Source organism: Rhinatrema bivittatum, chromosome 1, assembly GCF_901001135.1.
Source record: "Rhinatrema bivittatum chromosome 1, aRhiBiv1.1, whole genome shotgun sequence".
NCBI lineage: Eukaryota > Metazoa > Chordata > Amphibia > Gymnophiona > Rhinatrematidae > Rhinatrema > Rhinatrema bivittatum.
In genome coordinates, this window is record NC_042615.1 from 10,203,452 (window position 1) to 10,219,646 (window position 16,195).

Here is a 16,195-nt window from a genome sequence, read left to right on the forward strand (position 1 = left end):
CTTCATTTTGGACCTGCCTAAAATTGCTAGGGCTATCCTTCCCATTCCATTTTGGGGAAAGAACTATGAGTTCCTGGGGCAATCCTGACTTTTCAACTATTCCTTATCCATGGCAACCTCCAGCTGGCCATTTCCTAGTGATGCTATCACAGTTTGTTTATCTTGGTTTCTCTGACATGTACATCCAGATCCTCCAGAGGGAAGATCTCTGAGAATGATGATGCCTCTGTTGTGCAGCCACTTGGCTCTGTACTAAGCCAGAACCACAGAATCCCAAAGTAAAAAATCCTGCCCAAAGATGACAGGCTATGGGAGCAATCCTCCTTCAAGGCTGGCTTGTTCAGGCACTGTCTTCAGTGAAACCTGGGTGGTGGGGAGTTCCCATTGGTCCCCATAGATGCAGGCCAGAATCACTATCTGTCCATAATTGATAGATGTTCTCTTGATTATTTCCCTCTGGATGAGGTCTTTATGCTTCTGGAATCCATCAGGGCTTGAGTGGAGGGCCCATCCAGCTCAATCAGAACCACAAAGGTACCAGCTCCCAGGAAGAGTGTGTTAAAGTGAGGTGTCATTTATTTATTTATTTAAAACAGTTTTATATACCGATGACTAGAAAAAAATCCATCTCAACAGTTTACAACAATTCAAACTAGTAGAAACCAAAGAAAGAGAAAACATGAAATTACATCTTGTCATATTATAAAACATTAAGAGCTACATTCTAAAATCTAAACAGATTCCCAGAATTAGGAATAAAAAATACTACAATTTAAAAGCTTCTATGGCATTGTCCTCAGGCCAGAAGCATTCTCTGGTAATATGACCTCTCTCACCTCAACTGAAGTACAGCAATGGTTCCTTATTCCCTCTATCCTGAAGATGGGTTGGGTGCATAGATTTAATCACTCTTAAGGTTTAGCTACCTCGTGGGAACTGTTCATAGTTGGAGACTCTCGTCAATTGCTCCTTTATCTCCAATCCCTTTTGTGTGTTGAGCCGCCCTTTCCTGGTGACTGTATGCCCTTCAAATCCTTATTCTCCTCCAAGCTCCCACCAACTTTCTTCAGCATCTAAGAATTTTTCACTGAGAATAATGGCTTCCTATAGGCTGGCAAGCCCTTGCTTGGTGATCCAGCTCCTCTTTCTGTGGGTTAAGATGCTCAAGTATTGTTCTTATACCATCTTCAACATCTCCTGTCTGGATTGCCTATTGGCTCAAGCCACTAAATGGCCATAAAGTTGTTAGGTTACTGCTCAGGATCTCTCATTTTCCTCAAACCACCTTCCTCTAAATTTCCTTCAGTATGCCTGCCCTGTAATAGCCATCTATCTTTGATAGCCGCTTTAAGTTTGGAATAGTCCACTGTTTGGGTCCTGTTTAGCATGTCCCTTTCCAGTCCGGTATGGGGTTGACTGCCCATAGTCATAGAGCCACCCTGCAGCTTCGGCCACTCAGTCGAATGTGCTTAAAAATGATTCAGGATCATCATCTGGTTCTATCTTGGAAAATACAGCCCACATCTAGCAGGGTGGGCCATGTGTCCCTCACCCAGTGGTTCCATCTGGGCTCTGCGACCCTGATGAGAGTTAATGTGAGGGGCCTTGATTCTCTTTTGTGATTCTCAAGTATTGTCAATCTATTGTTCTATGTAAAGCCCCTCCCCTTTTTAGGGCATTTCACTGTTTTATGTAAACCGGAGTGATTTGTATTTCTTACAAGAACATCGGTATATAAAAATTAAAAATAAATAAATAAATAAGTAGCTTTAACAAAGGTTCCTGCTGTTGGACCTGATGGCACAGTGCCTGTTGCTACACTTCTTGTGTCGACTCCTGTTGTTGTGGTATCCACTTAACAACTTACTCAATGTATTCCTCTCACATCATCATCTTCCTATTTTCCCTGGTGGAGAGGTTGGGAAAAGGGCCTTTTCCAGACTGCTTCCTTAGGGTTTTTTTTTCTCTTTCTTATTCTCTGGATGTACCCACTTCTTCAGGCATCTTTCTGTCTTCAGGGAACACCACACACAACCCATATAATGAAAAAGATATTTTCTCCTTTTTTTTTCTTTCTCTCCCTCCCCCCTCCCCCCCCCCCCAAAAAAAAACAAACCACTTAAGCCTTTCTGGCTCTAACTTCAGACATCGCTCTCTGTCAGGACAGGGCTAGGCCCTTTAGCCCAAAGAATTCAGCCAGGCCCAAAAGACTGAAGTGGTAGCGTGTGGCAGACAAACATTCCACTGTTGCCACCATATGAGATAGCGTAGTGTGCTGCCTTGGGCTTCAATGGCCAGGAGATGCCAAAGGGCAGGAAGCAGCCTAAACTCCGACTTTCCACAAAAGAACAATTTTTGTTAGGTACAGAATAGAAAATTCAAAAGCCTGCTTACCTTAGTGGCTTCTACAACAATAGTCAGGTCTATTCACATACACAGGGTCTTAGTGTATTCCCTGGACCTTCCTCTTCACAGTCTGGGCCTAATGCTCCTTCTTGGGCCTGGGTGTTTATTTCTTTCTTCATGGAATCCCCCTCTGACCTGATTTCCTACCTTGGATATCTCTTAAGGTTGACCAGGTCCATTAAGGTGGCCTGGCCTATACATCCCTTTACCACTGTCCTTCTCCCAAAGAGGGAACCAGAGTGGTTTATGTCCTAACGTGCAAATACCAAAGTGGCTTACAACATAAAAAGCAATAAAATACATGAAATGTAAAAGACAAGCCTGTAATGCACACCCACTCAGTGGCACATGATGTGGGGAGGGAGAGGGGCTACTGGGAGAGGCCATGTCCCCAGCTTTAGGATATGAGAGGGTGCTGAGTGGCCTGGGTGTCGCCATCAATAACCAATGCTTCTGCCCCCAGGGAAATCTGACCCCCTTCTCTTCTGTTCCCTGCAGGCTGCTTGGGATGAGGCTGGATTAGGGGGCAGGATACTTCTTTCTTTCTTTGCCCTGCCCATTTCTCTGCAGGAGGGGAGGGGCTGGGTTCTCTTCTCTTGTCCATTCAGCCCCTCCTGACCCCTGCACACACTGCCTGGAAGAGGAGGGGCTCTTCTCTGATGAGTGACATTCTTGCAGTTGCCCTGTGTGCCCAAGCCTAGATAGAGGGAGACCGCTGTGACCCCCAGGCATTGAAGAGTGTGCTGAGGTCATCCAGGAAGGGGGAAAGATAGACGCAGAGAGAATGTATCTGTGTGTGTTACAGAGGGGGGAGCCTGCTTGTGTATTTTGTGTGTGGGTGTGTGTGAGAGAGGAAATGTGGATCTGTAGGTGCCTTAGTGACACTGCTCTCCCTTCCCCCATGTGCAGTCCTCAGTGCCACCTGTGTGAGCTGATGTTTCTCCGCTGATCCCTCCTCTCCCTTTCCCCCCGAGTCCCTTTTACACCTGTACCTTTCAGCTGTGCCACCATGTCCCCCCTCCAGCAGCTGGCCAGAATTAGTACCTCGTTCCCCTGCATGGCTCTCACTGTCAGTGGGGTCCTTGCCACTGCCATCCAATGGATAAACTGTGCTGGCAGCGTAGCCCATGCATTAATGAGGGGGTGTGCTGTGTAATGTCAGGGGAGAAAAAATGGAAACCTTCAGATAAAAAAGTCTCCTCCCCGCTCCCCAAAAAGCTGGAAGTGGGGCATTCCCTTTTGTGTTTCTATTATTGGGACTTTCTGTCACTTTAAGTCTTGCTCTGGGAAGAGGGCACAGAGGACAGCATTGGCCGGGGTCCCCAGAGACGCCCCAGTGTGCCACCGTGCCCATGCCCGCCTTCCTCTCACTTGGGAAGAGCAGCCTGCAGACAAAGCCATGGGCCGTGGCCTGTTCTGTGATTACCTTTACAGGGAAGGAGGGTCTAGAGAGAAACGGAGCACACAGTTCCTCCATCAGGATTGCTAAGGATATGTCCCAGCTGCCCGCCATAAAGGCTTGACTGCTTTTGGGATGCTGCTCCTTATCTAGGACCACTTTTGTTTTCTTCTTTGATTCTTCATTTCTGAGGAGATGAGGATACGCGCTCCCAGTCTAAATTATCTAAAACCTTTATTTGTCTATGTTTAAAAAATCTTGAGAAGCAGCTAGCAAGCTAAATGAATATTTGGACACTTATTCATCTAAGTTCTAGCTAATAAGTTAGGCGGCGAGAATCTAGCCGGAGGTGTAACTGAGAGGAGGTGTCTATGCTAACCGGCTGACCCCAATATTCAGAGTTAGCCGGTTGGGCCAAAGAGCCATCTTAAAGTTAGCCGGCTATATTCAGTAGCGTGGCTGCACTATTAAACTTATCCGGATAACTTAACTATTCGGCTTGTGCCTGAATACGGACCTCTCTATATCTCCAGGTTCCATATGATTGATGGCAGGCTTGTGAAGGCTCTCTAAACTTCTTCATGCTCCTCCCATAAATAAATGGGTTGAAGCTTAGCCCTGAATATATAATTGTTTGCTGTAGTGAATGTATATGTGTGCTTAGACAGTGCAGCACTTTAGAGTGTGAACTCCGACGCTTGACAAAATAAGCGCAAAAAAACCCATTATTTATAGCATTTTGATGTTTGAATAGTTGATTTCAGAAATTGTGTATGCATGTATGCAAGCATATGCTGTAGTTATTGCTAATTAGCATGCAAATATGCTTAATTAGAGCTAATAGCAAGCCTGAATGAACTTTACAGTACAACTTGGTAATTAATAGACATTGTGTGCTGGCAATTGATAGGAAGGCTGTTTTGAGTGTGAGTTGTGATGTAACATATTACTCTTTTTTTTTTTTCACCAGAACGGTAGTGAAATGCAGTATTGCCAAATCACAGGCTCTTTATAGTGCCCAGAGAGGGCTGCGGACGAACAACGCAGCTGTGATCAAAGTGGGAGCTATCAGTATCAATATCCCGCAGCATCCTGCCACTCTGCACAGCATGATGGTGCGCAGTTCCCACCAGCTTTCCAAGCAGATTTCGGACTTCATCAAGCAGCCTTCCACTACGTAAGTAGTGCTGCTTGTGAGCACACTCAGTATCTTGACAGGAATAAGGATAAAGTTTGCTTGTAACTAACAAAAACCTTTATATGATGTAATAGTTACATTCTCTTTCTAACAAATTTGTTGACTCTGAGCCTAGAGAAAATAGCATATATAAAGAAATCACAAAAAATGCCAGCTCATTCAGTCAATAACACCAATAATTAATACAAAAAGTGTAATGTACAAAAACATAACAATTCTAATACATCAGAAATAAACAGTATTCTTCCAAAAAAAAATTCTTTAATGACAATTCATCAAATTCAATACACAACAACATTAAGATTTCACACAAATGAGCCTAAACAAATACACCGCACAAAAAAAACATAGCACCAGAATGACACTCTTGAGGTAGTGCATGGCTTTTAATGATATATTTTGGTTTGGGGGTGTTTGTGAGAAATTTTAATAATGCTGTGTTCTGTATTGAAGTATTTATTATTTGATGAATTCTGATTAAAAGATTGATTTTTGATTAATATTTATTCATCACTCTTATTTTGCATGAATCAAATTACAAACCGTACTTCTATGGACTATGGTCATATTAGATTTTGAGCACATTGAGGTGAATTCTGGTTCCCGATCATACCCAGATCAGTCCAGATGAGTGGGTTTATGCATCCCTACCAGCAGATGGAGGCAGAGAATAAAGCTTTGAGGCGCTGCTACATATCTGAGAGCGTCACCTGCAGTCCATCAGTATTTCTCTGTCTCCAGCAGATGGTAGAGGTGCAAACCTGCAGTCTGAGAAGTGAAAAGAGAAAAAGGTTACAAAGATTTAGTGAAGTGGAAAGGGGGCTCCCCAAGGCTCTAGGTACCTTTTGTGGACCATCCCTTGGGTCGAGCCAGGCATCCAGGGGGTTGGTAACCTCTGTCTGTGATCACTTGCTGCTTCCAGAGGCTTTGATAGCCAGGGCACTGGCTCCCTCTCTGCCTCCGAGGTCTTTTTCTGCAAGCCTGAGACTTCTGGACAAGGAAGTATTTCTTTTGTCCAATTAAGTTTTAAAAAAAAATAAAAAAAAGATAGGAAGGAGATTCAGTGCTTTGGCGGCTTGACGACCGGGGCGTTCAGCAGTGTGAGCTGCCACGGTCGCCAGGAGGTAGAGTGTGAGGAGCTCACTGGTCTTTTTCCCCAACGGGGAAACTTTGTGAGACTGCTTTGCCATACATCACTCGGGTGACATGACCACGCAGCTTAAGCCTCAACCATGTGGGCGGCCTGCTGCTGAGTAGGACATGTTCGGCACGCATTTTGCTGCTGCGTCAAGGATAGCGCCGAACATGCGTCTGGAGACATGCAGGACCTGCAGGCTATGGACGCGGTCCCTCTACACCAGCTGTGCATCAGGGGGAGGAGGGTACCTCAGCGAGTGCCACGGCGGATAAGAGAGCCTCTAGGTTGTTGGGGACAGCAGCTGTGCATCAGGGGGAGGAGGGTACCTCAGCGGATAAGAGAGCCTCTAGGTTGTTGGGGACAGCAGCTGTGCATCAGGGGGAGGAGGGTACCTCAGCGGATAAGAGAGCCTCTAGGTTGTTGGGGGCGGCAGCTGTGCATCAGGGGGAGGAGGGTACCTCAGCGGATAAGAGAGCCTCTAGGTTGTTGGGGACAGCAGCTGTGCATCAGGGGGAGGAGGGTACCTCAGCGGATAAGAGAGCCTCTAGGTTGTTGGGGGCGGCAGCTGTGCATCGGGGAGGAGGGGACCTCAGCAAGTGCCACGGCGGATAAGAAAGCCTCTAGGTTGTTGGAGGCAGCAGCTGTGCATCGGGGAGGAGGGGACCTCAGCAAGTGCCACGGCAGATAAGAAAGCCTCTAGGTTGTTGGGGGCGGCAGCTGTGGGCCCAGAGGGTTCCAGTGTGTTAACCGGTCCCAAGGTTCTTCTGGGCTCAGAGGGGGGCCCAAGACTCCCTGCCTCCTCTCTACCCTGTGGGACAGGGTGTGGGGGGAAGGTGGCTCAGATGCTGAATTTCTCCCACAGATCAGCCCAGCAGCCCACCCCGTCGCTACTGAAAGACTGAATTTCCCTCCCTAGGAGATCCTTTTTTAAGGAGAACTTGATAGTTTGTATCTACCTTCTGTTCAGAGTTTATCAGACAGGTTTTGGAGTTTTTGGAAGTATAGGGGGTTCCAGTTCAGGGGTTCCAACCCTAGGTAGCCTGTTTGCCCTGGAAAGGGTTTTGAGGGAATAATATGTGGCTTGGGTACAGGTCAGAACTGAGGGAGTGCAGGTGGCACTCTGGGTTATGTACAGTGTCAGTGAGACTCTCTCTGTCTCCATCTGCTGGTAGGGAAGCTGGACTGATCCTGCGGTATTACAGGAATGGAAATTAGCAGATATGAACCAATGTTCCTGTTTCACTGGTTTGTTTGTGACCTCCCCCAGTAGAATGTTAAAATAAGAAATGCCATACAAGATCAGAGCACTGGTCCATTGAGCTCAGCGTCCTCTCTTTGACCATGACCAATCCCCGTTGCTTGGAAGAAGTACCTAACACATCCTAAGGTAGAGATCCATTCCTTATGTTTTGCTCCCAGCTCCTGGTAGTAAGGACCTACTTATAGAAACATATAGCATGTCGGCATAAAACCAATCCAGTCTGCACATCTCCATCCATCTCACTGCAGACCTAGAGACCTGGTTAATGATTGTTTTTGGACCTGTCTTCCAAACCCTTTTTTAACCTGGCTATGCTACCGGCCTTGACCACATCCACTGATGACGCATTCCACAACTTAGTTGTGCATTCACTGAAAAAAATACTTTATTAAATTTCTTTTAACTTGGATGTCTAGATTTAGGCCTGCTATTTATTGGCCTATATTTGGGCACCTAACGGCCTATGAATAATGGCCGCATTCGTTTTTAATATGTCTGGTTGTTGTCAATTTAATATTTGCTTTACTAAGGAAACTCAAGCCGTTGTCGTTTTGAAGAGAGAGAAATGCTTCTAGAATTTTTAATTTGTTCTTTAACAGCACACCCACTGCAAAAGATGACTCCTCCACTACAGTGGTCTGTGAAAAGACCCCAACAAGTGTTAACCAGACTCCTGTTGAAACCAATGAATTTCCCCAGTTACCAGAAGGCTTGGAGAAGAAGCCCGTCGTGCTTAAGTTCAGTGCCATGCTAGATGGCATTGCTATTGGGGCAGCACTTCTGCCATCTCTGAAAGCAGAATATAAGATGGGGAGAATGAGAAGCCACGGGATGACAGGTAATGATGTTTGAGGAGTTGTCTGAGTATTTTAGACTGCTGTTTCTGAGTAGACTAGTTGAAGGGGTTGCAGGAAGACTACTGACACGCATTCCAGAAGATAAACCTTTTTTTCAGGTCCTGGCCAATCGGGTCTCTATGCATAGATTGTATTGACATATGTAGGAAATTAGATAGAGGAGCTGATATTCATAGGTGGTGGTTTTCTTACTCCTCGCAGCTGCCTTTGATACCACTAATCATGGTATCTTAAAATGTAATTACTTATCACATACCACTAGGCAATGTAAATAATCAACATACATATAACGCTCAGTGCAAAAGACAGAATAAACACTACAACAAATAGCTTGTATATAATCTATCAGGCCCTTTAAATGTTTAAAGATCCTAGGTTTTGAGAGCAGTTGGTATTGCATTGGTTTGATTCAGAGGGTAAAGATCAGGAAGGATGTATCAAACCCAGGGGTCTATATTTTGACCCCTGTGATTTAATATGTATGTCCAGCTCTTGGGGGATGTTGCTTAGGAAGCACGATTTCATTGACTGATGTATTGGCCAGTGTAATCCCAATATTTATTTTAAAAGAGTTCCAGGAGTGATCCTGACTTCAGTGCCAGGAAAAATCGTGGAAACTATTCTAAAGAACAAAATGGCAGAATATATAGACAGACATGTTTTAATGGGACATAGCCAGCATGGATTTACCTAAGGGGTCATCTTGCCTCACAAATCTGATTCATTTTTTTGAAGGGGTTAAAAAAACTTGTGGATAAAGGTGAGCCAGTAGAATGTAGTATATTTGGATTTTCAGAAGGCGTTTGACAAAGACCATCATGAGAGGCTTCTAAGAAAACAAAAAAGTCACGGGATAGGAGGCGATGTCCTTTCGTGGATTACAAACTGGTTAAAAGACAGGAAACAGAGAGTAGGATTAAATGGACAATTTCCTCAGTGGAAAAGGATAAACAGTGGAGTGCCTCAGGGATCTGTACTTGGACCGGTGCTTTTCAATATATTTATAAATGATCTGGAAATGAATATGATGACTGAGGTTATCAAATTTGCGGATGACACCAAATTATTCAGAGTAGTTAAATCACAAGCAAGTAGTGATAAATTGCAGGAGGACCTTACAAGACTGGAAGATTGGGAAAAAGATCTAGGTGTCATAGTGGATAACACATTGAAATCGTTGGCTCAGTGTGCTGCGGCAGTCAAAAAAGCAAACAGAATGCTGGGAATTATTAGGAAGGAAATGGTGAATAAAACGGAAAATGTCATAATGTTTCTGTATCGCTCCATGGTGAGACCGCACCTTGAATACTGTGTACAATTCTGGTCGCCATCTCAAAAAGAAATATAGATGCACTGGAGGAGGTGCAGAGAAGGGCAACCAAAATGAGAAAGGGGATGGAACAGCTCCCCTATGAGGAAAGGCTGAAGAGGTTAGGGCTGTTCAGCTTGGAGAAGAGACGGCTGAGGGAGGATATGATAGAGGTCTTTAAGATCATGAGAGGTCTAGAATGGGTAAATGTAATATTTTTTTACTCTTTTGGATAATAGAAGGACTAGGGGGCATTCCATGAAGTTAGCAAGTAATACGTTTAAGACTAATCGGAGAAAATTCTTTTTCGCTCAATGCACAGTTAAGCTCTGGAATTTGTTGCCAGAGGATATGGTTAGTGCAGTTAGTGTAGTTGGGTTTAAAAAAGGTTTGGATGAGTTCTTGGAGGAGAAGTCTGTAAACTACTATTAATCAATAGGGAATAGCAGCTACTTATTACTGGCATTGGTAGCATGGGATCTATTTAATATTTGGGTACTTGCCATGTACTTGTAATCCTGGATTGGCCACTGTTTGAAACAGGATGCTGAGCTTGATGGACCCTCAGTCTGACCCAGTATGGCAATTTTTTGTGTTCTTAAGCCCAGCTGTGTTCAGGAGGCTCCTATGCCTCCAGGAGGAAGGCAGCTCCTGTAAAACGCTCTGTCCAAACCAGAAGGGGAATGAATGTACACTAACCAGAAGCAAGGCAGTCTATAGCCCCTGTGTGTGTAAGTGACTACTGCTAAATTGGAAGTCCATTGTGAAGTTTTAAGTTTGGTTAATAAAGTTTTATCTGCATCAGAAAGGCTGGAACCAGTGTGGCTTTCTGTTGCCAGCCAGGGAAATACTGCTCAGTCTCCCACATATGGTGTAAGAAGTGGGATTTTTTTCTCTAAGCCTTATACAGAGAAAAGCCCCAAGCCTCCAGTGGGAAGATTAAGCCATTGTTCTTAAACTGGGTACAAGAACCACTGCAAGTTGGAAGCAAAAGGGTGTGACTCGGGGAGCAGGGCTCTTAAACTGAGTACAAGAGCACTGGCAGCTGGAGAGGAGCACGCAAATAAAGAAAAAAAACCTGAAGCTGCCTTTAATTTAGTGAGTGGTCTGTGAGCCTGGAAGGTACTCAAAATTAGGGTTGTGTTGTGGGCTAAAAAGGCAAGCTCTGTCTGGAGTTTAGGGCTTGTGCTACACAGTTTAGATAGTCCCGGTGAGGCAGGATTTTTAAACTTTTTTTCTTTAAAAAAAAAAAACCCCCAAAAAAACAGAAATACAGAAATGATTGCAGAAAAAGACCAAATGGTCCATCCAGTCTGCCCAGCAAGCTTATGGTAGTATCTGCCGCGCCGTGCAGGTCACCCCCACACTTATCAGTTTCCAAGACTGTAAAAGTCAGGGCCCTTGCTGGTTTCTGTCTGAGTCCAATTCCCCGTTACCTCCTGCTGTTGAAGCAGAGAGCAGTGTTGGGGTTACATCACAAGTATCAGGTTTATTGGTTAAGGGCAGTAACAGCTGCATCAGCAAGTTACAGTAAAATTCAATGTCTTGCTGGTTCCTGTCTGAGTCCAATTCCCCGTTACCTCCTGCTGTTGAAGCAGAGAGCAGTGTTGGGGTTACATCACAAGTATCAGGTTTATTGGTTAAGGGTAGTAACAGCTGCATCAGCAAGTTACAGTAAAATTCAATGTCTTGCTGGTTCCTGTCTGAGTCCAATTCCCTGTTACCTCCTGCTGTTGAAGCAGAGAGCAGTGTTGGGGTTACATCACAAGTATCAGGTTTATTGGTTAAGGGCAGTAACAGCTGCATCAGCAAGTTACAGTAAAATTCAATGTCTTGCTGGTTCCTGTCTGAGTCCAATTCCCCGTTACCTCCTGCTGTTGAAGCAGAGAGCAGTGTTGGGGTTACATCACAAGTATCAGGTTTATTGGTTAAGGGCAGTAACAGCTGCATCAGCAAGTTACAGTAAAATTCAATGTCTTGCTGGTTCCTGTCTGAGTCCAATTCCCCGTTACCTCCTGCTGTTGAAGCAGAGAGCAGTGTTGGGGTTACATCACAAGTATCAGGTTTATTGGTTAAGGGTAGTAACAGCTGCATCAGCAAGTTACAGTAAAATTCAATGTCTTGCTGGTTCCTGTCTGAGTCCAATTCCCCGTTACCTCCTGCTGTTGAAGCAGAGAGCAGTGTTGGGGTTACATCACAAGTATCAGGTTTATTGGTTAAGGGCAGTAACAGCTGCATCAGCAAGTTACAGTAAAATTCAATGTCTTGCTGGTTCCTGTCTGAGTCCAATTCCCCGTTACCTCCTGCTGTTGAAGCAGAGAGCAGTGTTGGGGTTACATCACAAGTATCAGGTTTATTGGTTAAGGGTAGTAACAGCTGCATCAGCAAGTTACAGTAAAATTCAATGTCTTGCTGGTTCCTGTCTGAGTCCAATTCCCTGTTACCTCCTGCTGTTGAAGCAGAGAGCAGTGTTGGGGTTACATCACAAGTATCAGGTTTATTGGTTAAGGGTAGTAACAGCTGCATCAGCAAGTTACAGTAAAATTCAATGTCTTGCTGGTTCCTGTCTGAGTCCAATTCCCCGTTACCTCCTGCTGTTGAAGCAGAGAGCAGTGTTGGGGTTACATCACAAGTATCAGGTTTATTGGTTAAGGGCAGTAACAGCTGCATCAGCAAGTTACAGTAAAATTCAATGTCTTGCTGGTTCCTGTCTGAGTCCAATTCCCTGTTACCTCCTGCTGTTGAAGCAGAGAGCAGTGTTGGGGTTACATCACAAGTATCAGGTTTATTGGTAAAGGGCAGTAACAGCTGCATCAGCAAGTTACAGTAAAATTCAATGTCTTGTTGGTTGCTGTCTGAATCTAATTCCCTTTTTCCTCTTTTCCCCCTGCCATTAAAGCAGAGAGCAATGATGAGTTGCATGAACAGTATGAAGGCTTCTTGGTTAAGGGCAGTAACCGCCACACCCGCCACACCCGCATGCACCCCCATGCACTTTTATTTCTATAAGTGGAGCATTCTGAAACTGTGTAAGATGACCAAGTTTTAAGTCCTTTGACTAAAGGTTCAAGGGTCAAAAATTAGCTGTAGACCAAAGGTACCTCGCACCATTATATAGACCCTTATAAATTACACAGAGCTAACTCTACTCTAGTGGGATAGAGAAGAGTGGACAGATCTTTTTCTCTCACTGTTTCTCTCTGTCTCATCAAGCGTGTGGATTGAGATTTTTGGTATTAGATAAGAAATTAATTCCCAGAGTATAAAAGTACAGCAACAAGGAGCAAGTAGATACAGACTGTATGTACTAACAGAGTCCTTGGTACTGGTTAGTATTCTCTTTCTATACCAGAACTGATCCCAGGAGCAGCTGTATATATGTTTTATTATTTATAAATACTTAGTTAATGAAGTGGCTTACAACAAATATAACAAAGCATAATCACAGAGAAACGAGCTAGAGAGCCTAACCTTATGGCACAAACCCTGTGCCAGTCCTACAATATTCACCCCATACAAAAGGGGCCTGAACTTAGAGCAGCCCACCCGTGGCCCCTGAACTAAACCCTGCCCCTAAAAAGGCCCACCAGCAATCCCCATTCCCACACCCTCTACACCTTGTGTACTCCACAAATAAATTACGTATCCTATCCCTCAGATAGGGTAAGAGTTTGGTAGGTTCTTCTATCTCCTTCGAGCCCCATATAATCACAGTACCCAGCCCCTACTAACCAACCGTAGTTCAATCAGCCATTCTCCCTACAGCTCCCCATCATCCCGCCTAATAAGAAGGGAAAATGAATTTTAGTTCTGACCTAATGTATTTCTACAGCTTATTCCACAACATGGGGGCTATCGCAATAAAGACTCTTTCCTCACCCGATTAAATATATTGTAAACATTTTCAAAGTTCTCGGTATATATCTTGTATTTGTAAGACGTATATTGGTATATTGTTGTATTTTGCCAAGAGCAAATAAGTGCTTTGGGGGTCCCTTGAAGATAAATGAAAGTTCTGATATTACTCTGAATTGATATTATTTGACTTATTTATTTATTTTAGTTTTAATTTTTCTATACCGATGTTCCTGTACAGCTACAAATCACACCGGTTTACATTTTAACGACAAAATTCGCTTAGGAGCGTTACATAGAACAATGAAGGCATATAAATATGAAATGAATTATAACTTAACATATCGTAAACTGTAACTTATCCTATCATATAACTTAACATCACATGAATAGATGAGACGACTGAGACAACATAACTTGATGAGAGTTTGGTTTTTTTTATAATATAAAATAGTGTCTTAGCGGAATGCGTTGGAGAGGTGGTTAAGAAACATGGTAGGAGCGAATTTCAGTAGAAAGAGAGGAGGAATTAACAGTCTGAGGTTGCGAGAATTAGGAGTCTGTGAAGGCTAGCGTCTGGAGTATGGGAAGAATAGCATTAAGAGTCAGGGAAGGCTAGTAATTTCATGAAAGGCTGAGGGATGAGGAGTTGTGTAGGTGATTCTCTTAGTGTCTTCAATCTGAGAAAGAGAGGGGTTGAATGAAGGCGGCTCTGGTGATCTTACAGCACTGGTTTTATCATGGTTTATATCTGAAGAGAGAGGTGAAAAGCATGCCCTATAATACCTTCCAAGAGAGAGCTGCTCTGTGTATGAGTGTTATGAACTGGAATAATTTGATTGGATCCTCTGGAAAGGGAGATCAGAGCATGCAGTGTGTGTTTCTAATTCTCTTAGGGCCTGTGCATTAACCCGAATGCCTGTCTTAGATGCACGGTACTGTCACCCATGTGCTAAGCACGTTAACATGTACTGTTTGCATATGCATTAGCAGTGTCACCCGTTACCCAATAGAAAAGCACATGCAAATTAGAAAAGAAAAATGAGCTCATTAGGTATTAGCACTGGATCCGGTGTTAACCCGGGCATTTAACATGGCCCTTTCACTTTGAGACGGGTAGCAAGGGAAACCTCAGCTGCCAAATGTGATAGTGTGTTATGGTTGCACTCTTTAACGCAGCCAAATCTTTATCTCATTAATGTCACAAATCCCACATTAAAATCTATTACATTTATGCAGCTCCTTCCTCAAACTGGACCCATAGCAGTGCCCAGCATACAGACAGTAAAAGGTATAAATGCAATACATTTCACTAATACAAAAACCAACATAAAATCAATGCATAGGAAGCATTATCCACTATTTTATATGCAGATTAGTATATAGAGCCCATCCTTGGGCTCCGGGAATTAAATTATTTTTTGCAGTGAGTACCATTGTCTCTCCTCTCTCTCTTAGGTGCTCAAACCAGGTTTACATTTGAGCTGCCGAACCACAGGTTGCGGTTTACTTCGAAAGTGTCATCCACTGATACGTCAACCATTCCCCCATCGGCCAGCCTTAACCTTCCCCCAGTCACAATGTCGGGGAAATACGTCATGGAAGAACATGACAACTATTCAGATCAGGTGTGGAGTATGGATGACCTCCCAGCGAAGCAGAGCTACTACCTGCAAGGGAACTACTTGCGCTGTGTGGCCGAGGTAAGGCATTAATCAGAGTGCGTCAACCATTACCCTTCTGCGTTTTCAAAGCCCAGAAAGGTGGAACGAATCAGGAGCGTCATCTTCTGTGTAAGGAGGTACCAAATCCTCTGTACCAGCAACATTTGTCGCCCTCCTGGTGGAAGTGCTCCTTGATTCCCCCCAGCAGAGCTCAGCTGGGCGTCAAGGCGCATTTTAAGACGAGGTCTTTGCTCGTCACTCTCTGAAGCGTGTCTCCTTAGCTTGGAGCCGAGCATTAGTGCATGGCCTTCCATGAAGTGTGCAGGCTGAACTCATTAATCCCTTGCAACTCGCTAAGGTTATTCATCCTACCCGCCGGGCTATCCTTGTTGGTTTCCTTAGAGTTGTGTTTACTGCTGTAATGCCGAAAAGCGACAAAGCTAGACAAGCACAAACCATGCAACCACATTGCAAATGTTGGGGAATTCTGTTTTCAAATTCTTTGAGGTACCATTTGTTGAATATTTTTATGTGGCTGATCTCATGCGAACAAAGTATGCTGCAAGTTCCAAACTGTGTGATTAAATGGAAGTTACAGAAGATACACATCTGCAGTCGCCAGAGATGGGAAAATCTCTCATCCATGCGCCTAACATTTTGAGTATTGGGTCTGTATTTCAGCTTTTACATTTGTTCCTCTCTGCCACTCTTAGCCATCATTACTATGTCACTATATCTCATAATTAACAAGTAACCACAGGTCCGTCCTAAGGTAATGATGGCATTCCACTTTAACTTATCTCATGTATGAGATTTTTACCCATGTAACATGGCGTTTAATCGGTTCTTGTCCTCCATGTGTTTGCTGATCATGTAGAGTTCGAGTTGCACCTACCTTTCACTTTGGTACCTGCTCATGTACGGTTTTCCTCTTTGAGCCGTGGGCTTTGTTATCCTGGTGAGCGGTGTTGATCCTCACATTACGTTTTGTCTTTCACTGGGCCTCTTATCCTCTACCTGCATCTCCAGTGCCATCCTGCTGACATATCTTTCTCGTGACCAATGGACACCACTCTTTTTCCCCGCATTTTCTCTGTGGTCTTCACCA

At 44.1% G+C, this 16,195-nt stretch overlaps 1 protein-coding gene across 1 annotated transcript in view; it reads left to right on the forward strand.

Annotated features, from left to right (window-relative positions):
* The window catches only part of KIAA1109 (KIAA1109 ortholog), a 590,259-nt gene that overhangs the window by 361,673 nt on the left and 212,391 nt on the right, over window positions 1-16,195 (forward strand). The window contains 3 exon segments of the mRNA XM_029584454.1: window positions 4,776-4,982; window positions 8,002-8,240; window positions 14,882-15,126. Of these exon segments, the coding sequence (XP_029440314.1) occupies window positions 4,776-4,982; window positions 8,002-8,240; window positions 14,882-15,126 (691 nt within the window).